This window comes from Sinohyriopsis cumingii, chromosome 10 (genome assembly GCF_028554795.1).
Source record: "Sinohyriopsis cumingii isolate HCF-2022 chromosome 10, ASM2855479v2, whole genome shotgun sequence".
NCBI lineage: Eukaryota > Metazoa > Mollusca > Bivalvia > Unionida > Unionidae > Sinohyriopsis > Sinohyriopsis cumingii.
In genome coordinates this window covers 78,028,631-78,056,314 of record NC_142970.1, presented here as the reverse complement: position 1 = coordinate 78,056,314, position 27,684 = coordinate 78,028,631, and the positions used below count along the sequence as shown (strand labels likewise).

Genomic DNA, 27,684 nt, shown 5'->3' with positions numbered 1-27,684 from the left:
CTTGTTCTTTGATTGCTTAGGTCATTTCATGTCATTGTGTAGCTTTTCACTGGTAAGTTGTTGTTCTACTCTCTCACATTCATGCTAAAACTGCAAAATAACATATGGCAGCAGAAGAACTCTGATACTTAACCTGTTAATGTGCAGTATTCGATAGCTGTTGATCGTATTAATGTTTCCTTCATTTATTAATTTCTTTATTCATGGTTAAATTGAAATAAAATATTTAGAATTCAGTCATCGTTAATGTTTTTTTATCATAGGCAAAGTTTGGGGACTTTTTCATGACTATGGTTTGTATGTTATAGGAACATTGGCACATACTATATAACAAAGCAAATTTATGCATGAAAACGGAGAATTCTTATATTATCTTTAGTTTGCACCAAACAGATGAAAATGGTGCCAGTCTGACATCCATCATATCCACCATGGTAGTTATCTTTGTAAATGATAGTCTTGTTCTTTGTTCATACTATATAACAAAGCAAATTCATGTATGAAAACGATAATTATTTTTCTTGGAAATTAAACTTGGTTCTTAGTTTATTTCTCATCTTGAGTCACAGTATTTAATGAAACAGTGATCACTGTTTCATTGACCCACTGACCTTTTCATGATACATGTTGTCAATGATGACTGAAGCTTTGATGATACAGTGATCACTGCTTCATTGGCGCACTGATCTTTTCATGATACATGTTGTCAATCATGACTGAAGCTTTGATGATACGAAGTTTTTTCATGATACATGTTGTCAATCATGACTGAATCTTTGATGATACAGTGATCACTACCTCATTGACGCACTGTGATCTTTTCATGATACATGTCAATGATGACTGAAGCTTTGATGATACAGTAATCACTGCTTCATTGATGCACTGATATTTTCATGATGCATGTTGTCAGTGATGACTGAAGCTTTGATGATACAGTGATCACTGCTTCATTGACGCATTGATCTTTTCATGATACATGTTGTCAATGATGACTGAAGCTTTGCTTCATTGACGCACTGTGTTCTTTTCGTGATACATGTTGTCAATGATGACTGAATCTTTGATGATACAGTGATCACTTCATTGATTCACTGATCTTTTCATGATTCATATCAGTTATGGCTGAAGCTTTGATGATACAGTGATCACTGCTTCATTGACGCTTTGTGATCTTTTCATGATACATGTTGTCATTGATGACCGAAGCTTTGATGATACAGTGATCACTACTTCTTGACACACTGTTTTTTTCATGATACGTATTGTCAATGATGACTGAATCTTTGATGATACAGTGATCACTGCTTCATTGATGCACTGTTATCTTTTCATGATACATGTCAATGATGACTAAAGCTTTGATGATACAGTGATCACTGCTTCATTGACACACTGTTCTTTTCATGATACATGTTGTCAATGATGACTGAATCTTTGATGATACAGTGATCACTGCTTCATTGATGCACTGATCTTTTCATGATACATGTTGTCAATCATGACTGAAGCTTTGATATACAGTGATCACTGCTTCATTGATGCACTGATCTTCTCATGATACATGTTGTCAATCATGACTGAAACTTTGATGATACAGTGATCACTGCTTCATTGATGCACTGATCTTTTCATGATACATGTTGTTATTCATGACTGAAGCTTTGATGATAGTGATCGCTGCTTCGTTGATGCACTGTGATCTTTTCATGATACATGTTGTCAATCATGACTGAAGCTTTGATGATACAGTGATCACTGCTTCATTGATGCACTGTGATCTTTTCATGATACATGTTGTCAATGATGACTGAAGCTTTGATATGCTAAACATAATCACATTGTTGTCCAGGTAAATTTTGCAATCTGTTTTTCTTTTGAAAATAAACTTGGTTCATTGTTACATTACTGACCTGAAAGTTCATTGTTTGCCACTTCATTGTTACAGAAGAGTAATGAATGTTTAATTGGCATGGTTGGGTGTTTCTAAAGGTAATCTGCACCATGTAAATCTTTGATGTGCAAAACATAATTACAATGGATTGCCTTGCTGAATTCTAGCCTTGACACTGAGATAAATATCAGAAGTGTCATGACTGTCCAATTAAGAATAATACTTGACCTAAACATTCACTTAGCATCTTGTGTTTGATTTTAAATCTGAACAAATGTAGTAAAGTTTCAAAATGGGCCATGTAGAATTCGTACACTGTGATGGACAAGCAAATCATAATTGCCTGTGCAATGATGATTGCCATGGGAGGTAATTCAGTGTTGTAGAGTCTTCTGTTATGGAGTGGAGAAGAATGAGAGGTTGGGACATATAGTTACTTTTCAAGAGTGACATCAAAGAGGAATTTGAGGGATTTGATGCAGTACATTGAACTCCGTCAGCAAGACAGACCTTTATATGTGTGGATCTTGCTTGTATCTGAATTCACATGAGATACGTCAACTTCATCCTTTATTCAAAGTTTGATCAAAATCTGGTCAGAAACATGGATTCAGGAATGCTAACCAGCAGTTGTTTACATAAGGATGGACAGGTGTAGGTCCATACCTTAAGCACACTTGGGTTGGTAAACTAACAAGGATTTTTCTTCAGCAATTTAATTATAATCTTTTTTCTTCTTTTTCTCCAGGCTTGCCCCCTGAACTTAACGCTGAGTTCTGACCCAACAGATAACCAAGAGTTGAAGGATTTCTCTGAATTTTTTGCTCCTACTATCAAGGCAGTTGTGGACTTTGCAAAGTGTATTCATGGTTTTGCCCTTCTCAATCAAGATGACCAAGTTACCCTTCTCAAGGTATGTTAATCCTCAAAATTTTTACATAAAAGGGATACGGTCTTCTTTAGGCTGATTTTAGCCCAGAAGGTCACATAATGTCTCAGTGAAATTGCTGATTTTGGCCCAGAAAGGGGATAGAGCAGAACATGAGTGCAGATGAGGCAACAAATTCTGCAGAATACTTGTGGAGAATTGAGAGAGTAAATGATAATTACACATAAAGAAGAAAATGTTTTGGAGTCATTCAGTTTTTTAAAATTAAGTATAGTTTGTCGATAGGCATTATGTTTACTTGCTATTTAGGTATTATTATTATTATAAAGACATACATACTGACAAATGTTAAGCTGTTTATGAATCTATATATCTAACTGTTTATATCTAGCTGTCAGTCTTCTAATTTATTCTAATGTGTGTTTTTCAGGCAGCTACATTTGAGGTGTTGCTGGTTCGGTTTGCCTGTTTATTTGATACAGAGACCAACACAATGATGTTTCTGAATGGAAAGCTTTACAAAAGACTGACCACTGGTGTAAGGACTACTTACGTTTCTTGCCTTTAATTTTTTTTACTTACTTAGAATGAATAATCACCCACCAGCCTACCTACCAACCTGCCCTCCTTATAACTTGCATTATATACAGGAAAAAAAAGCAAATTAGTGGATCTCGACATTGACTTTCAGGTCACCTGGCTATGGGCTTATGGTGTGGTCCTTTCTTTGTCTTGCATTGTCCATTCATAATTGTTGTTTACATCTACTTAAAACCTGCACTTGGTGAAACAGATTAATTTGATTTGGTAATTGCTAATATTTTATTGTTTTATTTTAAAACAAGGGTGTTGAAATTCCCACAGAATTAGCAGTGCCTGTTCAGAGTTGTCTCTAGGGTAACATCCAAGATATTCCCATTAAATGTTTGGTCAGAATCGACAAGGTGAAAAGTTCCAGAATTATGCATATAAGAAACTGTTGAGTGATGAGTATGAAAAGTCTGCATTAAAAATTCATACAGATATGTGTCGATCTTGTTTTGATTATCTCAGTTTTTCACCAGCAGCAGAAATATCTTTTTACAAAGAGTCTCTTTCTCATAATGTCACATTTTCAAATAAATGTCCAGGGTGGCAATATTTTATTTAAGAACACAAGTAGAACATTCAGTTGTACAGAATTGTACAGTAATGTTTCTTTCTATTGTCTACAGTAAGACCATCTTTATTTTTTTATTTAAAATAGATGAAGGAACATTAATTTGCATATGAAAAATACATCTATGCTTGTCACTTACCCTCTTCTCAAGTATGCCCAGCAGGAAATTATGGAATCCTGATTGCCCAATCTCTCTGCTTTTTTTCCCCTGCAAGATAACTTCAGCAATATTTGTTGATTTCTGTCAGATTTTATTCATTTTTGATATATTGATAGGACCTTAAGTTCAGTTACTTATGCCTTATGATAATTTCCCAACTTGTGCAACATTACTCTGCCAAGGCTTGTTGCATTCAACCAAACTTAGCTTGTAGCTTAACATTAATGAAGCCTCAGAGGAGTTAATATTTATCCTTCTGTGTCATTATTTAGAAGAGTTGTGGCCCCTGACTTCCTATCATACTTGGTTTTCACAGCATAATTTGACAAAGCTTTCTGAAACTTCAGCCAGATTGGTATTCTGCCTAACATTTATAAGATCATGTGTGATTTTGAATTCCAGCATTTCATGAATTTTGTTTCAGAAGTAGTGGTTTCTAATTGTCAATCCTGTTCACTTTGTTTTCTGTTGCATTACTTAATAAGCTTTGATGAAATTTAGCAGCCAGCTTGATATTGAGAAAACATTTTGGTGAGTTCAGCATTCCACATCATAATGGCTCCTGACTGACGTTTATCCTGACTTTAGTTATTAGGCTTTGTTATATTAAAACTAAATTTGACCTGCAGCTTTATAGTGATTAGATCTTAAACAAAATTTGAAGTTAATATCACATGTTACACAATTTCATTTAGAAGATTTATGGCCCTTGTGACTTTGGTTTCCTCAGCATAACTTGAATAATGAATGTTGTATTTCAAATTCTGCATCATCATTAATAAGATCTATAATTTTGGTTTTCTTAGAGCAGTTCTTCTGTTTAAGTTTAGCAAGATGTAATTAACAAGATCATTTGCAGGGTATTCATTTCTTGTAGTTTATACTTACAGTTTTTGTTTTTTATGCAATGTAACTCGTACCACATTACAAGATGGCTTACTTGTAAAGTAGTACACTTTTTATGACTGACATTAACAACATTATAATGAGAGAGCATTGTAGAACATTGCCATCGTTTTAGTTTGGTATTTAATTTTTGGAGGAAATAAAGAAAAAAATGAAATCAGAAGGTAAATGTGCATAAATGTTGAACTTCAAAAACATATGGTGCAGGCTTATTTTTTTCTAAAGTTTTTAAAAATGTTTTTGAGTTTTTGACAAGATAAAACTATATACAGGACTGAGCAAGTCATTTGAGTGATCCTTGATGTTTGAGTACCTGATGTTTGAGAACTTGTTGTTTGAGTACCTGATGTTTGAGAACTTGATGTTTGAAAACTTTATGTTTGAGTTATGTGGATTATACTGTATTTTCTCAATTGCGAGTTCTTTGTGTTTCAGGTGAACAGTGGTGTTGGTTTTCTGCTTGACTCCATGTTTGATTTTGCTGAAAGGTTTAACAAGCTGAACTTAAATGATGACGAGATAGCTTTATTCTCTGCTGTTGTATTGCTTTCTCCAGGTAATTATCTTTTTTTAATTGCTTTAGTACCATTGATATGTATGGTATATTTGCTGCTGTAGTTATCATATGCAATAGTTATCAGTAATATTGATATTTTCATGGCTGTACATGCATAATATTGTAACCCTCAAATGCAGTACTCTGTACAATGTTAGAATTCATTATATATATATTTATGGCAGTGAATCAAATCTTATAATTACCATCATTTTTGATTTGCTATATACAAGGTAATGCCATTAAAACTTTGTGATATGCACTATACAAGGTAATGCCATTTCAGCTTTGTGATATGCATTATACAAGTCTTTACAACTTCTTGATATGTACTGTACAAGGTAATACCTTTAAAACTTGGTGATATGCTTTGTACAAGGTACTGTCATTACAACTTTATGGTATGTACTGTACAAGGTAATACCTTTAAAACTTGGTGATATGCTTTGTACAAGGTACAGTCATTACAACTTTATGATATGTACTGTACAAGGTAATACCTTTAAAATTTGGTGATATGCACTGTACAAGGTACTTACATTACAACATTATGATATGTACTGTACAAGGTAATACCTTTACAACTTGGTGATATGCACTGTACAAGGTACTTACATTACAACATTATGATATGTACTGTACAAGGTAATACCTTTACAACTTGGTGATATGCACTGTACAAGGTACTGTCATTACAACTTTATGATATGTACTGTTTGTAAAGCGCTTAGAGCTTTTTAAGTTTAGGCACTATGCAAAGTCTTCATTATTATTATTATTATTATCAGGTCGCTGAGACTTGTTGGTCAATAATCCACAGAGTCAGTGCGTACATAGAAGATTTTTAATTACGCAGTGGGCATATAACATGCCGTTTATGCTTTAAAATTCTTCACTTTATATTAGGCACATACTTTTGCCTTTGCCACCTGTGTTAGATCTTGGCAGGAACTGTGCATGATCTTAATTTTTCAGATCGTCCTGGACTCCGTAACATTGAACAAATTGAGAAGGTACAGAACAAGCTAACGGAGAGCCTGCAGAATATGATTAACATGAATCATCGAGAGGACAACACCCTGTTTGCTAAACTGCTGATGAAGACCACAGATCTTAGGACACTGAATGCACTACATTCCGAAAAAACCATTGGTGAGTTATCATTTTCAGGTATGAGACTCTGTGTCAAGCCCACATAAGTATAAAAAAATTGCTGGCAGTATTGTCAGCTGTTTTTTGAAGGTCTTGGGTGTGTGTATGTGTGTGTGTTTTAGATTTTTACCATAACTTTATTAAAAAAATCAGCCATATTGCTACAATGTCTGTAGTGGCAGTTTATTGTGATAGTCTAGTACTGGGACATCATGTCGCAAACATGTAGCTTCAGGTCCCACCCAGTCACATTATCCTGATACCAGTCCTAACACAAACCTCTTAATGTTGAGTGCCAAACAAGGCAGCTGCTAGTACCATTTTTATAAGTCTTTGGTATGACTCGACCTAGGTTTGAACCCACAACCATGAGCATCTGCCTCCCCTAGGCCACTGTAGTGGTAAAAGGTTTTGGTTGATTTGTCTTCTTTGGTAGCTGTGTTAGCTTAAATTCTGTATTGACTATTCTTTGCCTAAAATACAAAATGATCATTGAGATGATGATCATTTGCATCATCAAGGAGAGAGAGTGAGGGCGGATGGAGGAGAAGGTTTGGAGGGTTTGGTTTATAATATGTTTACAAGACGGGATTTGGAGTATTGACCAAGGAGGTGTTATAATTAGGTACTTACTTGCTTTTATTTGTAGACCAATAAAGCTCAGATTATCTTGTCTGTAAGTAAAACAGAGATCACTTTATTAATGGCATGTTTTATGCCCTCTAACAGTGTGTATGTTTTTATGTATGTATATTGTTATGTATGTTTTTATGTATGTATGTTGTTATGTATGTATATTGTTGTGTATGTATGTTTTTATGTATGTAATTTGTTGTGTATGTATGTTTTTATGTATATATATTGTTATGTATGTTTTTATGTATGTATATTGTTGTGTATGTATGTTTTTATATATGTATATTGTTGTGTATGTATGTTTTTATGTATGTATATTGTGATGTATGTATGTTTTTATGTATGTATATTGTTGTGTATGTATGTTTTTATGTATGTATATTGTTGTGTATGTATGTTTTTATGTATGTATATTGTTGTGTATGTTTTTATGTATGTATATTGTTGTGTATGTATGTTTTTATGTATGTATATTGTTGTGTATGTATGTTTTTATGTATGTATATTGTTGTGTATGTTTTTATGTATGTATATTGTTGTGTATGTATGTTTTTATGTATGTATATTGTTGTGTATGTATGTTTTTATGTATGTATATTGTTGTGTATGTATGTTTTTATATATGTATATTGTTGTGTATGTTTTTATGTATGTATATTGTTGTGTATGTTTTTATGTATGTATATTGTTGTGTATGTATGTTTTTATGTATGTATATTGTTGTGTATGTTTTTATGTATGTATATTGTTGTGTATGTATGTTTTTATGTATGTATATTGTTGTGTATGTATGTTTTTATGTATGTATATTGTTGTGTATGTTTTTATGTATGTATATTGTTTAGTATGTATGTTTTTATGTATGTATATTGTTATGTATGTTTTTATGTATGTATATTATGTATGTTTTTATGTATGTATATTGTTATGTATGTATGTTTTTATGTATGTATATTGTTATGTATGTATGTTTTTATGTATGTATATTGTTATGTATGTATGTTTTTATGTATGTAATTTGTTGTGTATGTATGTTTTTATGTATGTATATTGTTGTGTATGTATGTTTTTATGTATGTATATTGTTATGTATGTATGTTTTTATGTATGTATATTGTTATGTATGTATGTTTTTATGTATGTAATTTGTTGTGTATGTATGTTTCTATGTATGTATATTGTTGTGTATGTATGTTTTTATGTATGTATATTGTTATGTATGTATGTTTTTATGTATGTGTATTGTTATGTATGTTTTTATGTATGTATATTGTTATGTATGTTTTTATGTATGTATATTGTTATGTATGTATGTTTTTATGTATGTAATTTGTTGTGTATGTATGTTTTTATGTATGTATATTGTTGTGTATGTATGTTTTTATGTATGTAATTTGTTGTGTATGTATGTTTTTATGTATGTATATTGTTGTGTATGTATGTTTTTATGTATGTATATTGTTATGTATGTATGTTTTTATGTATGTATATTGTGATGTATGTATGTTTTTTTTGTATGTATATTGTTATGTATGTATGTAAGTGATACTACTACCTATATGATGCCAATTAGATGATCTAAATATGTAAAGAAAAACAGATTGCAAAAAACTTTAGTTACAAAAGTGGTCAACATTTCTTTGTCAGTATTAGTTTGGTCTGAATTTATTTTCTGGATGATAATTAATGTTTACACTGGCTGCTGGAGACTACTGAAAGGTTCATCGAGCTATATGATGCAATCATTGATTGTGCTCTGGTTTTAATACAGATAAAGCCGAGTTTGTCTTCCTTGTGAAAGGAAGACATAGAGGTAACTTTATTGGCAGCTTTGACATCAATTTTGTAAGTAACATTGACACGACAGCAAAGTTTTTCCTAAGCCTAAAATGACTGTTTGTTTATTTCCATATTCAGGCAAGATGACTTTTATATAAATAATTTAAAAATAGACTATTCATTTTTAAAAACGTTTATGATTTAAAAGTGATGCTATATTCTCTTCTTGGCTTATTTCCTCATTGCAGCGCAGATGGAAGGGGCAGACAACTCTTCAATGGAGACTCAAGATTCTGCTACTACAGACACAAGGTATTATGAATGGAAAACATAAATAGCAAGGTCATGTGACTGTCACCCATTAAAATGTTTTAATTTTACATACAAAGAAGCCAACAAACTAACTGCAACTAAGTTTTACATAGTGCAGTTTAACCTCAAGACATTTCAAGTCTCTGCAATTATGCTGATGCTCTGTTTTTATAAGATGCCTCTAAGAGAGGCCCTTTTCCAGTACAGGCAAACTTTTTCTGCAGTAAATTAACTTAATTTTCATCCCTTTAAGAAAACCTACCCATTGTCTGTCTGCCTACACATCCATCAATCTATCTCCCTTACTTTATCTCCACTTTAACGATCTAATGGAATTTCACCAAACGTTGTATCTTACCTGTCCATAAGATAATCATGTTCTAGAGTGTCATTGTTTTTGGTTTCCTCAGTTGAGAGGAGTTCCAAAAGTTACATGTACTGGTATGTATATTTGATTTAATTTATATTTAATTTAATTTAATCGTTCTTTTGTTTGTTTTAAATTCATTTTATTCCAGGACATGTTATTGTAATTTTATTTACTGGATTTGACGTTGTCCTGAAATTTAATTTCGTTATAAACAACCAATAATAGAAACACTGTTTCTAGTTTCTGACCTTGATTCAGAACCAGTTAGGGTTCTGGTAAACAGCTTTTTAATTGTAAAAATAATTCATTCCCAGTGTAAGAACAATTGATTTCAGTCAAGGTCATATTTGGCCCATGTGTCAAATAACATGTATTGATTGTTACAAACTCTGGGTTTTCCAGAAGATTGACCCACATTCAGGCATCTGTTTTGCATTGTAGTTAGATTTATTACTGATGTTCTGATAAATATTAGTCATTCTTGCCTTAACACTGGAGATGTCCAGATGTTTTTTTGTGACCAGGTTTGGGCTAATTATTCTATTTTCTTCAAATTATTTGGATTTCAAGATTGTTTTCCCTGGAAATACTAGTGCTCTAAATTAATTCTTGGACAAAGACATTTATCAAAATTTACACAGAATTCAAAAACAAGAATATTATTTTCTGTGCTTCAACAAAGAACTTTTGACAATTCAGTATGACATTGACCACAGAATACGTCATCGCCTTCCATTTTGGATTTAGTCGGGATTCAACCTCAGTTTCATTAGACTTTTTATTACTAGGACTTCTTTTCTTTAATTCTTAGATTATTTTTGGATTTGATTTGTAAAATCGTAATTTCTTTTTCTCATTTTTACCTTGTTTTTCTAGGGAAATTATTTGTTAACTTTTACAAAGCTTGTTGTCTTCACTTTTTTGTGTTACATTATATAAGAGCCTAAACAAGTAACAGTACAAAAATTTATCCAGTTCTGTTTTTTAATATTTCTTTGCCAAACTTTTAGAATATATTGCTAGGCATTTTACCACTACTCTCATCATCCAACCCCAAACTTTGTCCAGAACTTGAAATCAATAATAGCAAGAACTTTAGCCACTTTTGTGTTTGGAAAATTCCTTCAATTTGCATTTTCTATACAAAAATTAAAAAAGCAATTAAATCTTTCATTGAAAAAAACCCTATCTTTTGATGCTAGTGATTGTTTCATTGGAAGTGTGTTCAGGTTTGACTAGTGAGTTGTATATATGAAGATCCATGTTCTTTAAAATCTTAGTAGAATTTTAGAGGGGACTGGCTAATTGTTTCCATCATATTTAGCCTTAATTATGTTTGTTATCTTCTGAGTACAGCTCTCCCCATTGTAACCTGGTAGCGGGGGGTCCTTAATTGCCAACCACGCTATGTACTGAACAATGGTATATCAAACATAAAAATTTATGAGTACCATGTGTGGGGCTGGTTTGGAATGAAATGCATGTCAGATATATTGTAATACTGTTAGTTTATGTAAATTAGGTAATTTTTTCACTGCATGTTATTTATGCGTTAAATTGTGCCCAATAATAATATCTTAAAGAATAAATAAAAATATGATGCCAAGTTATTATTTCTATCTAAGTGACATCAGATTTAAAGGAATTAAAATTATGAACAAATATTGTCACCCCCCCTTAAAAAAAATATTAAATTTAGGTTGTACATGAAACCAGTGTGTCCTGACTTTCAAATCTTAATTCTTATTTAATGAAGAGTTCACAATCTCATATTTACCACTCCTACACCTATTTTGCAATAAAATAAGTGAACATAATTCTGTAACAGTAATGTAAAGTCATTTTTGTTTATTAAATATCTTGTTTTCTGTTCAAAATATCAGTTACATATGACGATTAATGACTGAATATGTGCAGCATGCTTTTAGCAATTTCAAACATGGAATAACAGGATAAAAAAACAACAAAATAATAAACTTACATGACTGTAATTCATTTAAAATGCAGTGATTACCAAAACAGATTTGTTCTCAAAAAGTTCAAATCAAAATAGAATAAAAATAGTTTACGCACATGATGAGTATTTACTACTGTTAAGTATTTCTTAATTTTCCGATGTTTGAGATCAGATCTTTTTTTTAAATATATTTATTTTTAAAGCAGTCTGATAATTGTCATCTGCATAATTTCTAAGGGCCTAATGTCCTGGATTTCTTGAATGCTGTTGTTGTTGTTGTTGTTGTGAGGTTTAATGCCATTTTTCAGCACACGATAGGCCATACATGGCGGCTAGTATTAATGGTGGAGGAAGAACCCGGGAAAACCCCGGAAAGAATCACCGACCCACGAGAAGCTACTGGCAAGCTTTCTCACATACCCACATTGGCTGAATCTTAGACTCGAACCACCGCAGACAGGTGAGATGGCAGTGATCCGCTACGAAGAGCGCTTTAGACCACTCGGCCACTTGGGGCCCCTTTTCTTGAATGCAAATATGGCTTTGGAAACAGCATGGGTTATATCCAGCTGGTCCTTCTGGTCACCATCACTGGTAGATCCTACTTTCTGTTGATTGGAATCAAAATTTTTTCATGGTGCCTTGGAAGATGAGGATGATGTCAGCATCAGTCTTACATTCAATTCATTAATACTGGCCGCCATGTATAGCGTATCTTGTGATGAAAAATTGCGTTAAACACTACAACAACAACAACAACATTTAATTCAACAGTTGTCATCAATTTTGATCCAGTGCTGAACATTGTCACATAAATTCAAATGTCCCCATAACATAGCTTTAGCCTCTTCAAAATTTTCCACTGTGAATCCGTTGAAATCCCAATCCTTTTGATAAAGTAAGCTTTCCTTTTCCAGGATGTCTTCATTGCAGGATTACAAGTCTTAATTCAATTGTAAATATGGATAATACCGAACTTACTTTTAAATCTGATTACACTAGAAAGTGACACTTAACTATTTGTAGCCACATTATGCAAAGGAGCACCTGTCTCTTCTGTTCTGCAACAGATTAATGAAAGCAGCGTCAGGTTCAAAAGACATGCTGCTGCTAATTCTTTCTGTGATCTTTTGCTGCCCAAGTATGAGTGAACAATGGTCGACGATAAACTGGTGTTGTGTGTAATGAGCAAGCTTTGTTTCAAGAAATTTAGTCACTGATCTGCTGGGGTGTCTTTAGTGCTGAATGCAAATTCAGCAGTCCTATGGACTTTAGCCAAATACAATAGTTGACACGGACCAATGAGAATTGTTAGGAATATTATATGTTAATTTGCCTGAATACAATACTAGTTAATTACCGTTAAACTGTGGCTGTAAAAACATGTTCTTCTAATGTCCAAATAAAGCACAGTTGTTTGAAGTAAAGTTTTCAGCTGATAGATCTTGAAAATTAGTTTTCAGATTTTTAATTTCTTTTTATAGTTTTGAAAATTTTAATTATTGGGTCCATGGCATCACCATTTTATATTCAGAATTGTGTTATAGCAAAGCATATTATAATGGGGGGCAGGGAGCTCTATTGAGATGGTCATTATAATGCCTGTATTAATTTCAGAACTGGTAAGGTAGTAGTAATGGACATGGTTGTGTATATAGTTGCATATTGTATTACCCCTGTTTTGGCATCCACACAGATACATGTGTACATCTTCACTGAATGTCAACCATTATTTTTTCCTTGGTCTTAGGCAGTAGTTTTGAGTGGATTTCATAGCAAATAACCCCATGGAGGGGGGCTAAATTGGTACAAACATGTACATTATACATTCTTGGTTACGTTTGTGTATTTTACTCGGGTTTCATGCACACTATATAAATAAATAATGTTATACCTGGTATGGTGAGGGATGGATCTTGAGGAGTACTCTGACCTTTCACAAATGTAGGCCACGTTAAGCAGTATTTCATGATTCACTGACTTAGGTTAAATTATGTAGTTTTCGTTTATTTATTAAGCTATGTTCATGATAGAGCCATCAGACTATAAGATTTATGTATCTCTATTAGCAGCAAACCTTTGGCACAAAAGAAGGTCACTGTCACCTACATTTCACATTTTGTAGGCTTAGGTGAAGCTTTTGCACTTGGTTCATTACCATCTATGTTTATATATATATATATATATATATATATATATATATATATATATATATATATATATATATATATATATATATATATATATATATATATATATATATATATATATATTTACACTGTGATACCTAAATGTGTGAAAGTTGATGAGGGTATGAGTTTTGATGATTTCCTGTTTACCAAAAGAAGTCACTGACCAATACTTCATGCTCAGTGACTCAAATTTTGTGTCAGTAGTTCATTTCTTGGGTGTTGTTTATGTTCCAGTTATGAAACTTCATAACTGGATATATCAGTTACTTCAATGCCCATAGAATAAAAAAATATGATCATCACCCACATTTTATGCTTTACTAACATTAGTTAAGTATTTGTGTTTATGATCACAATGACTCTTCCATATTAGAACTATCCCTTTATGACCAAGGCATCTGGAAGTTAGAATAAATATGTTTATTCAAAGGTAAACTTTCCATGTTAATGATTATACATTGCATATTGTGTTATGCAGTGTTCTGATTATCAATTATAATCGATCATCAGTTGGTTGAGCGAACCAGTAAGATAATCGATTGTGAAACTCCATACTCGATTGTGTTGAAGGGAGACTACTTCTTTTTAGTTGTGTGCTAAACACAAAGGTTAGTAAAACTTCCAGCCACTAAAGTTGATATGAATTATTAATTCCCTTTACAACTACAAATATAAAACCATAGGATGTTCCTTCCATAGGTGCATAATTTCATAATTAGGAACATGTAGTCATGATTACATGATCAAGTTGTTAAATTGTTTAGTTCATAAATTTAAACACATTTTGATGATTTGTTTCAGTTTAAAAGTAAAATCCTTTGTAGTATTTGTAACCAATGACAAACAAGAAAGCTATGTCCTTCTTTACTTTAAATTATAGAGATATCACATATGAATGAAAGGATTTTTTGGGGGGGAATGCTACAGTATTTCAATTACATATCAGCCGTAAAAAGTTTCATTAATTTAACAAAGATGTAGAACAAAAATAACACAAAACACAAATGTAATATTATTATCAAGTTAAAGTATACATGTCATTAAAAGAGATTACCCCTGTACATTTATTAACATATAGAACTCTTGATCAAACATATAACTATAACAAACAAAAATTAAAATTTGCTCTTAGTAACCAATTATGATTGATTATCAGTTGGTTAATTCAAACCATTGTTGATTATGAAGTTGTGATGGATTCTCATCACTAGTGTTATGTTACCTGTGTATTGAATGATGTAGGAATTTGGTGAGTGGACTGACTACATGCATTTCATGTAAGGCCACAGGTGTTATTATTACGGTAATTATTGATGCATGACCTTAGTTACTCAATGCCTGTGACTTTCACCCAGTAATATTTGGATTCTAGGATATGACAGTGGGAATGGATGTCCTAGCAGATTTTATGATGTGTGTGATTTTGATGTGATTTTGATTTTTAAAGTAGCTTTAACAATTTTTCAGTCATATCGCTACGATGTCTGCATTGAGGCAGTTCATAATGATGTCTAGCACTGGGACATCATGCCTCAGACATGTAGCATGATGTCCCACCCATTCACATTATCCTGACACCAGGCTGACCAGTCCTAACACTAACCTCTTAATGCTGAACGCCAAGTGAGGCAGCTGTTAGTACCATTTTTGTAAGTCTCTGGTATGACTTGGCCGGGGTTCGAACCCACAGCCTCCTGCATCCGAGGTGGATGCTCTAACAAGTAGGCCACCGGAGCGGTTCACATTTTATGAACAGATTAGCTTATGTCATTAAAAGATAACATCACTTTGTTTATTATCAACAAATTACCTCTATCTTGATATCATAGAAAATAATGCACTTTTTAAAAATTCCATTTATATCTTTTATGATATGTTAAAATAGGTTGGTGGGTTGATGGTTAGGGAAGTAGGTGGTTTCACAGTATATCAGCACCACACAGACCATATAGTTCCAGTTTTAAAAAAGTTCAAATTTCAAATTTATAAACGATTAAGAGTTTAAATATAAAGATAGAAGATTGCAAAATAACCATTATTTGGAAAATGGGCAAAGATCTCTTTGGTCTGAATTTATTTTTGCATGAAAATATGAATTTTTGCATGGATATGTTTACAGTGGCTACTGGAGACTCGCGAAATTAGAGGTGTGCCATAAAATCATTGAGTACACTCTGGTTTATTTGTCCAGCAAGCCAGATTTGCTCCCAGACAGAATATGAAAATACTTGTTTGGTAATTTTTGTCCAGTTTTGGAACCCCTTATCTGTGATTGTATATATACAGTTATGTAAGAAAACAAGAAAATGACAGTGAGTAAAATGAAATAAAAAGCATGGGAATTTGAAATGGTTAGCCATCATTATAACTCGTTTAATATCTCCTTCATGAAATGTATATGCTGTATAACAAAGCATGGCTCATTCTGTACAGTTTTCTTTATATCATAATGCGGTTCATTCTGTACATTTTTCTTTATATCATAATGTAGTTCATTCTGTACAGTTTTCTGTAGATCATGATGTTTATTTTTGTAGTTTTCTGTATATCATAATGTTAATTCTGTAGTTTTCTGTAGATCATGATGTTTATTTTTGGAGTTTTCTGTATATCATAATGTTTATTCTGTACAGTTTTCTGTAGATCATGATGTTTATTTTTGGAGTTTTCTGTATATCATAATGTTCATTCTGTACAGTTTTCTGTAGATCATGATGTTTATTTTTGGAGTTTTCTGTATATCATAATGTTCATTCTGTACAGTTTTCTGTAGATCATGATGTTTATTTTTGGAGTTTTCTGTATATCATAATGTTCATTCTGTACAGTTTTCTGTAGATCATGATGTTTATTTTTGGAGTTTTCCGTATATCATAATGTTCGTTCTGTACAGTTTTCTGTAGATCATGGTGTTTATTTTTGGAGTTTTCTGTATATCATAATGTGGTTAATTCTGTATAGTTTTCTTTATATCATAATGTTCATTCTGTACAGTTTTCTGTTTACTGTAGTATCATTTATTTTTGTTGGGCTCTATTTGCATGGTTTTGTAAAAAAAAAAAGGCATTTTCATGGGGACTTAAATTTGTGGTTTTGTCTGTAAAAGTTTGTATATTACCAGGTATTTAATGTCATGGTTTAACCTCTACAAATACCCAAAATAAAGAATACAAAAGAATAAAACTATGCCGATGCAAATGACTGTCACTTTAATGTTTGTAGCAATACTACCACCTGTATGAGCACGAATCAAAGACCTGGCAAGTTCAATACTTACACCGTGTTTTTAACCAATTGAATGACATCAGTCAAAGACGACGCAGCCAACAACATTAAAACAATACTTCCATCTCTATGGGCACAAATAAAACACCTGTCAAGATTAATCACTTTTGCCATGTTTTCGTTTTTGAGTGCTTAACATCAAAGGAAGCTTACACAGCCAACAACACTAGGCCAGTTGGTTATAAAATTAGAATTAAAGCCACACTTCCACGAATGGTATGCTAAACAGGTCATGGATTCCATTAAGGAAAAAGATATTACTTGTGTTGATCAGTGCATAGTTTATGTAAACCTGGCAACCTTATTAATCAAGCCAGTTCACGCTGAATGGATAATTGCAGCTCACATGACAGTGAGTGAAAGATAGGACCTAATTATCAGTGGTTTTTCAGAAAGCTGGACTTGTTTAATTCAGCAATTTGGGGATTATTTACCTGAGAAGCATTTGTGAATACCATGAGATTCAGTTGACACGATGTTGATATAGTGGCTTTGTCCAAAAATCTGTGAAGTGTTAGCTTTAATACTCTGCTGTAATTGGTGTATATAAAGATTGTTTCATTAATAATAGTGTTTCAAGAAATAGTTATAGTATTTTACAGAATTGTTGTTCTTTTGGATTCAGAATGCATGAATAAAATGAAATGTGCTTTCAGAAGGATTTAAATGTTTCAACAACAGTTGTACTCGAATGACCGCTCCAGTGTCCTAGTGGTTTAACATTTATAATCTTGGCATGAAATAAATTATATTCAGAAAGAAAATCCCTTCCAAAATAAAGAAAATTCTAACTTGTTAATCAAAGGGATATTTTCTTATGTCATATTTTTTCTTAACATATTCATAAACACTTTATTTCCAATATTTCAGATCAGAATGCTCTAACTTCTCTGACACATCATCGAATATGACAATGACGTCAAGTTCACACGGATTAGATTCAAACTCACTCGATGGGAGACTGTCATTGGAGACTCCCTGCCATTCTCTACTCAAGACTCCCTATGGAACATTCTATAAAGAAGACAGTGGATATTATAGTCTCATGCCAGATGTGCCACGTCGAAGGTGTCACACATTGGGTCAAGACTCTCTCACACGACCACGTCTGCGCACCATTGAGGAAAAAGATAGAACTAGACGCAGAAACACAATAGACAGAGACTATTTAAATAAGATGGTGGATAAACTTAGTCATAGAATGGATCAGCGTCCTCTCATACGTGGAGATAGTATGCCACCATCATTGTGTAGTAGTGCAGCTAGCAGTCCCATTCCAGAGGAGAGATTCGCATATCTGAACAATAATCGTGAATTTATTCCAATAACTTCAACTCCAGATTCCAGTGCATGCAGCTCCCGTGCTAGTCCACTTATGATGAAAGATACACTTTTGGCATTTGCTTCGTCACCAAATTCACCACGGCCTCGTTCTGGCTCAATGGGAGCAGATGATTATAGCCAAATGCGTCCACGATGTTACAGTTTTCAAATGAACAGTGAGGGCAGAGCAGCAATATCAGCCCGAAATACTCACCTTGCAGAAAATGATTTGTCAGATTTTCAGCACTATAAAATGTCAGCTGACGTGCGTAGAGGGAGCGTGGGTGCAGCTTATGGACTTCATACCCCTAAAAATTCCCTTCTTGTTGACCGTCATCCAAAGTATTTGTCCAAAACAGCAGAGAGTATCTTAATGAGGCAGGATAAATTATCTCATTTTGTTGGTGATATGAATCCATCAGGGGTAAGAATTAATACAGACTATTTTCAGAGCTTTTATGGTCTTGCCATTTTTCTGTGGAATTAGCAGATGTCCAGCTATTTTGTCTATACCTTTGTCCATTTGTTACATTTTAAATTTTGTTTCTCCGTATGTGTCAAAATGTAAGAGTTATGGCTCCAGTTTGTTGTTGTCTGCACATATGATGCTGGTTAGCCTTGTAGTATGGTCTTTATTCAACTGAAATAAAACTTTACGAAATTTCTATTTAAACATTGCTTAACAAAATTTGAGCACATTTGACAGAAAGCGTCTTTTTAGAGTTGAAAGTTTGCCCTTGCATCATGATCAGGCATACAGAAAGTTATAAAGTATGTCAGGCTTTTGCATCAATCAACTATTTTCTTTAGAATTTGATAGAATAAATTTATATATACTGTAAATCATTAAATCTTTGCAAATGTATTTTTGTAATGACTTTGTTGCTTGGAGGGATTTGAATTACTCCATGCTTACAGCTTTGTGTCCATCTTCATGTAGTTTCTGTTGCTAATAATAGTAGCAGACTTTTCTGTCTTGCTAAAATTAGTAACAGAGTATAGATCCACTGTTATTTTGTTAATTTTATGTGTCAGGGGAGGTAAATGATGAATCCTGATGGTATTTATCTGTCCTGGACATTTTTCCTTGATAATAATACTTGAAACAATAGTTGAAAATGGTTTTAAAAGGAAATCAGTATTTCTCAGATAATGTTTTCAGTGTTGATATAAATTCTTATGTTAGAGATAAAGACAAGAAGACATAGAGAAAGATTCTGAAGATTATTTATAGCAGATAAATAGCTATATGATAGCAATATCTATAGTTCTTCCATCGGTTGAAAATTGGTTTTACTTCAGCCCTCCAGACCACCAGTGTTCTCAGTACTTCAGTTAAATTTGGTGCCAATTACTTATTGCTTTCTAACACATAATCTTGTGAAACGCAACATTTTTGTGAACTTATTATAAAAAGTTGTCAAAATTTGTTGTCAGAATTTGTGTAAATTTATGATTTTCAATACTTAAATCCTAACCTCCAAATTCTATTTCCAGATGCCCAGAATTGGCAGTGGGGTCAGTGCTTTTGATCAAGTCCCCAAAATTGTATATCCCGAATCAAATGCTTCGGCTGGTTGGAGAAGGTCTGATAACCATCCATCTCCCCCTATTTTGTCTGTCACTGCACCCCAAGAGGAAATGTCAGATATGGACAATTCACGAGAGAAATCACAGAGTCCGGCCAGGTTATCATTTTCATTGCCCTCTGGGTCTTCATCTAACAAAACTTCTCCGCAAAACTCGGCTCGAAACTCTCCAGTACCAGAAATTAAAGGAGAAGCAGGCTCTGAAATGTTTCATAAAAAATTTGACAAACTTCGTAAGCATGTCTTGCAATCCAGTGATGATGAATCAACACAGTATAATAGTTATAGTACATCGGATCATGCCATGGAAACAGATAAGAGTGAGATGGAGGAGACTTTGGAAGCAGCAAAAAGTGAAAAGCCAAAAATGTCAGCTGGCGAAGCACATCCACAACTGCTAGCTCATTTGAAGGCATCTCCTTCTTTTGGCAACCCATTTTCCTCTCTTGACATCCGCCCAGTTTTCTTGAACTCTTTGCCTCATATGGCACAAAATCCAAGCACAAAAACTAAAAATAATGTATCAAGTGTTCCACAAGGACCATTTATGAACAATGATTCTTGCAATGGTGGATCATCCCAGTTTTCTCCTATTGGGAACCAATCTGCATTAGAACAGCAAATGCAGATGAAACAGGAAACCAGTCCATCTTTCCTAATGACTGTTTCCCCAGAAAATCATGCAGCAACTATGTCAAGTCTCAAAGACAAGTTAATGAAGAAATATGATAATACAGATAATCTCACAAAAATGAACGATGGTCTCTCCGACTCTGAGAAAGAAATGGCAGCTATGAAAATGTCCTCAGTTATGACAGTCCCTTATTTTAATAGTCAGCCCCATGTACAGAGTATGATGACCCCAGATATGCGACTTGATCCCCATATGTACCAAAGGATGGCTCCACATATGTACCCACAGATGTCAGGAGGAGAAATATTCACTCAGTCTCAACAGATGCCAGCATTGATTCCATTGTATAATCAGCATCTCGTAGGGATGCAGCAGTTGGCACAGTACTATGGCAATGTGGGACAGGGCATGCCTAAAAGGTAAGGAGGGGATGCATGTTTAATATGTGAATTCTTTTATTTTCTTGGTCATTACATTTTAAAGTTTTGCAAACTATAAAAAAAAATTGGATAGCATCTGAAAGGAAAAGGTATCCTGTTGGCTTTGTAGATGAACCATTATTTATTGGATCTTCAAATTCACAGATTTTATGAACAACTAAATTCACAAATTTGACTGAAATCACAGTAATTCTTCATGGTTCAGATTTATACAAAAATTTTTGTATGCCAATTAGTTGAAAAATATTTGTGTACTTAAACTGTTCACTAAGCTATATACTGTATAGTAAATTACCTACAATGGGGAGGCAATCCCGTGCTGTAAAGGGAGTTAACTTGAACAGAACACAAATAGGAAAAAGGCTGAGCCTGTTACCACTCAGCAGGCCATATTTTTGATCTAAATTTGATTAGACTTGATATATTTACTTATATGATTAAGATCCCTCATACATTTGATAATCGGACTGATCGGATGGCCTAGTGGTTAGATCATCCGCCTTGGATGTAGGAGGTCACGAGTTCGAATCCCATTTGAGTCATACCAAAAACTTATAAAAATGTTACTAACAGCTGCCTTGCTAGGCACTCAGCATTAAGAGGTTAGTATTAGGACTAGTTGGCCTGGTGTCAGGATAATGTGTCTTAATGGGACTAGATGCTACTTGTCTGCAAGAAGTTCAGTGCAGTTAGAAATGGTTCTAAGTTCCTATGCTATGTAACTGATTTGTTTTCTCCTTGAATACACCTGTCTTCTCTCACTGAAAATGAAAGCAAGGGAAGTAACCATTGATATTGACTATCGAGAATCACAGATTTGGAGTTAAATGTAGTTCTTTTCCTTGCAAAAAATGCAAACCAGATTGACACAGAAACAGTAGAATACAAAATACATACACTTCAAATGATAATTTTAGTAAAAAGATGCATTATGGTGTTGAACTTGAAAAATTTTGTGATTTATGACTGAAGAAAAATAGAAAATACAAATTTGACAAGGGACATTAAAATTGGATAAAATAATTCACAAAAAGATGAGTTTTGGAAACCTATGAATTAATGCAATATTTAAAACAATGGCATCCAACAAGTGAAAAAAAGTTAAAAATTGTCGATACAGAAGAATAAAAGAAAATGCTCAGATTCTTGGGGAAAAAAGCATGAAAGGCAACAGTTACATTTAATGGACATCATAGGTTGATTTGAGTATGTCTCATGGCAGAAAAGATGACTGGTCGTATTGGATGTCACATCTGCGCCATTGACATACAGGACCAAACAGACATCATAAGAAGTCTTTCAGTGAAACACTTAAGGGATATATGTACATGAAATTTAATTTGTTTTAATGATTAAGTAAACATTACAAATGTTAGAGTTGAATACAGTGTTTACCGTAGCTACATCAGTCTTCAGTCACACTTCTGGACTTTGAAATGCATGTTTTCTAGCTTCACAATAGCTTTACATGATATTAGTTATTCTTTAACTAACTTACGAAAAAAATTGACTGCCTTCCTGATGTTTTGTTTGTAGGCAGGCCTGTAGTTGGTTCTAAATAAAACTGGTGCTGATCTGAAGTCCAGTATAGTCTTCATTTCATTCATCTGTACAATTTTCCAGAACAGAAAGCTATATTGATGTAGGGTTTTCACTGGAAGAATCTTTATTCTGTCCAGTTGGACTCTAATGATCATGGTGCCAATCCGATGCCCAGTATGACCACCACACAGCATTTTACCAAAAGACTTCTTATTAGGTCTACTTCGTTCTAAATGAAAATGTTGCTGACCTGGGGTTTAATATGATTGCCACAGTGGCCAGCTTGAAAATCTTTGTATCATCATAGGATTTTTATTAAAAGACTTTTTATAATATTTTGTTGAATCTCTTAAATTAAAATGGTGCTGATCTGATGTTCATTGTGTGGCCATCTTGAAAATCTTTTTTTTCGCTGTTCTTCTTGAAGGGAACTTCATTTTGACATGGGGTTTTCATCAAAAGAGTTCTTAAATGGTGTCTACTTTGCCCTATATGAAAATGGCTAACCCTCAATAGGGTCACCATGGTGGCTATCTTGAAAATATTGTAATATCTAGTCCCAAATAGATGGGTTTTTTCAACATGGGGTTTTCATCAATAGAATTCATGTAATATCCTAAATGAAAATGGTGGTCATTGTGCATCCAGCTGTCATGATGGCTGTCTTGAAAATCTTATCACTACTCTCGCTGAATAGATCATTTGTTGGATGTGGGAGGTTGTGGGTTTGAACCCTGGCTGAGTCATACCAAAGACATAGAAATGGTACTAACAGCTTCCTCGCTAGGTGCTCAGCATTAAGAGGTTAGTGTTAGGACTAGTCAGCCTGGTGTTAGGATAATGTGACTGGGTGGGACATGATGCTACATGCCTGTGGCATGATGCCCCGGTGCTAGACATTGCTGTAAACTGCCACACTGCAAACATCATAGTGATATGACCAAAATATTGTTAAAGCTACGTTAAAAATCCAAAATACACGCACACAGTGTATCCACCACAACATTAACTAATTTGAAAATCTTGTTATTGCTAAAGAATATCTTAAATGGTATGGACACTTGGCAGTTGATAGGAAGTAATGATCTTATTTTGGAATCCAATAATTTAATTCACCCAGTGTCAAGGGATTGTTGTTTCTAATATTGATCTTGCTCCAGTAAGAACATATTTATTGTAACAACCCATGTATAACTTTTTATTTGCAGAGAATTATTTCTTAAAGTTTTACCACACTTGAAAGTTTTGAATATTTGGAAGCAGATACATGTGTTTGATTAAACAGAGTTTAACAGTTGCTAGCATTGCCATGTTAAAATGTCTCGAACATTTGTCATTTATATGTCATCACATGCATTGTCTACTGTTTTGTGGTGATTCAGTCTTGTACATTTTATTGAAATGTATATTTTGTACTTTTAGCTTTTTATATAATTTTAAAAAAAATATCCTGATATGCTTTCTCCTTTGAATACATTTCCTGATCACATAGGAATATAAGCCTACCACCTTCCAAAATCCAGCCCTGCTGAAAGAAGAAAATTTGTATTTTCTGTCTATATCATTTAGACAAAGGGCAGTAAATCTTGTCTATTACCTCCCCTTACCACCTAGGTGTCACTAGCTGTACAAACATTATACAGAATAAACTTTTCTTTAATCCATGTCTTTTTGTGTGAAATTCAAGCCATCCATTAAAAAAAGGATTTATTTGGACTAATTTTAGACTAATATTGATTCATAAACAGGAACATGTCTTCTAACTGCAATAAATGCATGAAATACAAAGCAAGTGAAGATACAAGTTCTGCCAGACATGTATGAATGTACCTGTTCTACCCTTTGTACTGTGTCGAATTTGTGGTTCATTGTCACTTGGTCAGTTGTTCTCCAATACTCTTAAAAAGGCAAAGAAAATCATGCAATACGATATTGATGTACTGAGCATAAAACGAAATACAGAGTTGTGAACAATGTATGAGAAGTTGCTGGCCCCCACCCCCCTTTTTCAGAGAATTTGGATACAGTAGGGAATAGTTCCCCCATTTTTAGGCAGTCCAGTGGAGGTAAGTCCTCCAGCATGTAGGAGCTTGGCCTTCGGGCCTTTAAGTCCATGTGCAACTTTTGGCTCGAAGTGGATCAAGCATACAGTAACGGGGCTATACCATCCAGCCCAGTCATCCATACCCAGACTCTCTAAAAGGAACCTTAATGATAGGTCCCACCATTGAACCAGATGTATATGCAGTGTATCCCCCATATTGCAGCAAAGTTACAAAACAATAAAAACTACAATGACCCCCACATGTTGTAATCCAAATAATGCATTTGTCTCTGCAAGTGTACAGATTTCTTTGTTGGGAAAGAATGTCTTGAGTGATAATGTGTTCTCCAGATATCTTGTGACAAACAAGAGTATATTTTTTTGGGTGAAAATTCTTAAACCCTGTCACAAAAGGATCATTCACTTTTGCATTTGTTTCAGTCATTTTATTACAAGTCACAGCATTAATCGAATTGGATTTGCTGTATTCCAGCCAAGGGAACTATTTTCTCACTTTTTCATTAAAGTTACGATCCACAGTTATTCTATTGTGTTCTCTATCTTTCACTTTCGTGGCTGGTGATTCTGAGTGCATGCTGTTTTCATCTGGAGATCATTTTCTTGTCCGACAAGCATTGAGGTTAGTTTGTGTGTATGACATGTTGCTGAGCTCGATGGAAATCATGTGAGAGCGCGTGAGATATGGGGAAGCTACTCCATCATAACAATGCATATGCTCGAACTATACACGATGCCATCCCTCATCCTGTGCAGCTGATTTGTAATAACCTGCATTTAGGGAGTGAGGTATGCATGCTTGTATACAGTAAACACTATTCATATAAGCCACCCAATTTGGTCTTGATTTTCAAAAATAATCAGTGCATTACCAGTGAATCGCTCAAATGAGTTGACATTAATAGTTTCTTGGATCCTCTGTTTTGTTTACTTCACTGATTAATAGTTAGTTGGTATAGTCTACATGTTTTGAATTAGTGAAAATAGGGAGTATCGTGCCAGCGGCTGGTATCCTTGATAATTTGATTAATGACTATTTCTAGTTAAACCATTTAAGATTGTACATTACATACTCAGTGTGTTTGTAGTCCCTGATGTTTCATTTATATACATAATTGCATTTAAGTTTGGTTTTTCTCCTCTTTATTTCTTTGGTACATACACATGTTGACTGCCCTGTCATGTGGTCTACCTCAGTAATATTGTAAGAGTGCATAACACAATTTCCGAACCATTGCTATGAGCAACAGCATAACACAGTATGTGCCACGAAATACAAAACTGATTATTTTTGTATTATTATATAGCCAGGATTGCACTGATGTGGCATACACACACACACACACATGCATGCACCCACCCCCACACACACAGTGTGTAAAATATGCTAGTAATTTCTATAAATAATCATTGTGAAAATTGACTAAATATACACATGCAATACTAGCTTCATACTTGATTAAATATTCCAACAAAAATGTCGGGTTTTGTGGGTTTTGTTAGAACTGTGGGTTTTGTGTACTCTGTTGGTTGTGGGTTTTGTTAGAATTGTGGGTTTTGTGGGCTTTGTTGGTTGTGGGTTTTGTCATGAGTATATAAGGCTTTGTGGGCTGCTTGTGGGGATTCAGTCAGCTAGCAGCAGTCAAACTAAGTACATCATAGTTGTTGTGAGTTTTATTTTTTTTTATTCTGTTTTGTTTAGTTTACTATAGAGTTATGTAACTAAGCAATATTTTGGACAGTAATTTTTTTTAGAGTTTATTTAAGTACAAATCAATATTTATTTAAAGAATTAGTTTTTTTTATTTTTAATTCCTTTCACTCTTCTAAATTATATGCATTCTAGTCATTTTTAATTATTTTTACAAGCAATATTGAATAGATCCTGATCACATTATGTGAATCTTTTGCATCAAAATTATGAATGGCAACAAAATGTGTGCATCAGATATCTCCAACCTGCATCTCTGATACACAAATGTGCATAAAGGGAAACACTACATCCTTCATATATGCCTTCTAAGGATGGGAATCTTAGTGAAGATCCATCATATAGCCAAGCGGATGGTTACACATATAGATCAGGATATGAATAGTCGCTGAAAATCTGTAAATTCAGCTAGCATGTCTGGTACCTCAGAGCATGCATTATCCTGACATGGAAGAAGTTGAATACCAAGAGAATTCAGACAGTGAGCATAAAGATACTTCTGAGCGATCTGACCATGGGGAGGAGAGTTTATTTTTAATGCTGCCGTTGTAGAGATTTACTGGGTCTTGCAGACTTTAGGATGTCCTCCACCCCCCTACCACCATGCATGACAATAAAGTCAAAGCATTGGTAGACCAGACATCGATGATGAGGAAGAGTTGCCTTCTTTCCTTCTGCTTCCCCAGTTTGCAGAACTCGAGAAAATTAACAACTGGTTGTCTCAGAACATCTATGACCCAGGGAATGCAAAAGCATTCTTTTCAGAATGCCATGTACCAGCGATGTTTTTGCCACACAGGTACAGGACCCATTCCACTGCATACCATTCTGAACCGAATAATAATGTAACGGTAGTTAACATGTCTGCCTTACTGTTTTTGAAGGTGAATAAGAATGTATTTCAGGCCACATTGGTAAGAAACAATTGCCATGTCTTAGATACAGGAGCTGGCTTCATCAGTGATTTTCTGACTGCCAGAAAAATAGGCAAACCAATATGCCTGTGAGTCTTCAGCCTGAATCGTTTGTCTTATTAGCAGAGGAACTCACCGTAGAATGGTTAATGTGATGACTGCCTCTGCCAGTCTCCCTCATCCTGTTTCCAAAATGGATTTTGTCCTGGGTTCTAAGATTGT

The 27,684-nt window shown here is 33.9% G+C and overlaps 1 protein-coding gene across 2 annotated transcripts in view; it reads left to right on the top strand.

The window, feature by feature from the left end:
• The window catches only part of LOC149790438 (uncharacterized), a 110,313-nt gene that overhangs the window by 69,395 nt on the left and 13,234 nt on the right, over positions 1 to 27,684 (top strand). For both annotated transcript variants that reach the window (XM_089972490.1, XM_089972491.1), the window contains exons 6-12: positions 2,643 to 2,807; positions 3,214 to 3,321; positions 5,444 to 5,564; positions 6,540 to 6,716; positions 9,380 to 9,443; positions 18,118 to 18,994; positions 20,068 to 21,212. In XM_089972490.1, coding sequence (XP_089828616.1) covers positions 2,643 to 2,807; positions 3,214 to 3,321; positions 5,444 to 5,564; positions 6,540 to 6,716; positions 9,380 to 9,443; positions 18,118 to 18,994; positions 20,068 to 21,212 — 2,657 coding nt within the window. The remainder of the gene's footprint in view (positions 1 to 2,642; positions 2,808 to 3,213; positions 3,322 to 5,443; positions 5,565 to 6,539; positions 6,717 to 9,379; positions 9,444 to 18,117; positions 18,995 to 20,067; positions 21,213 to 27,684) is intronic.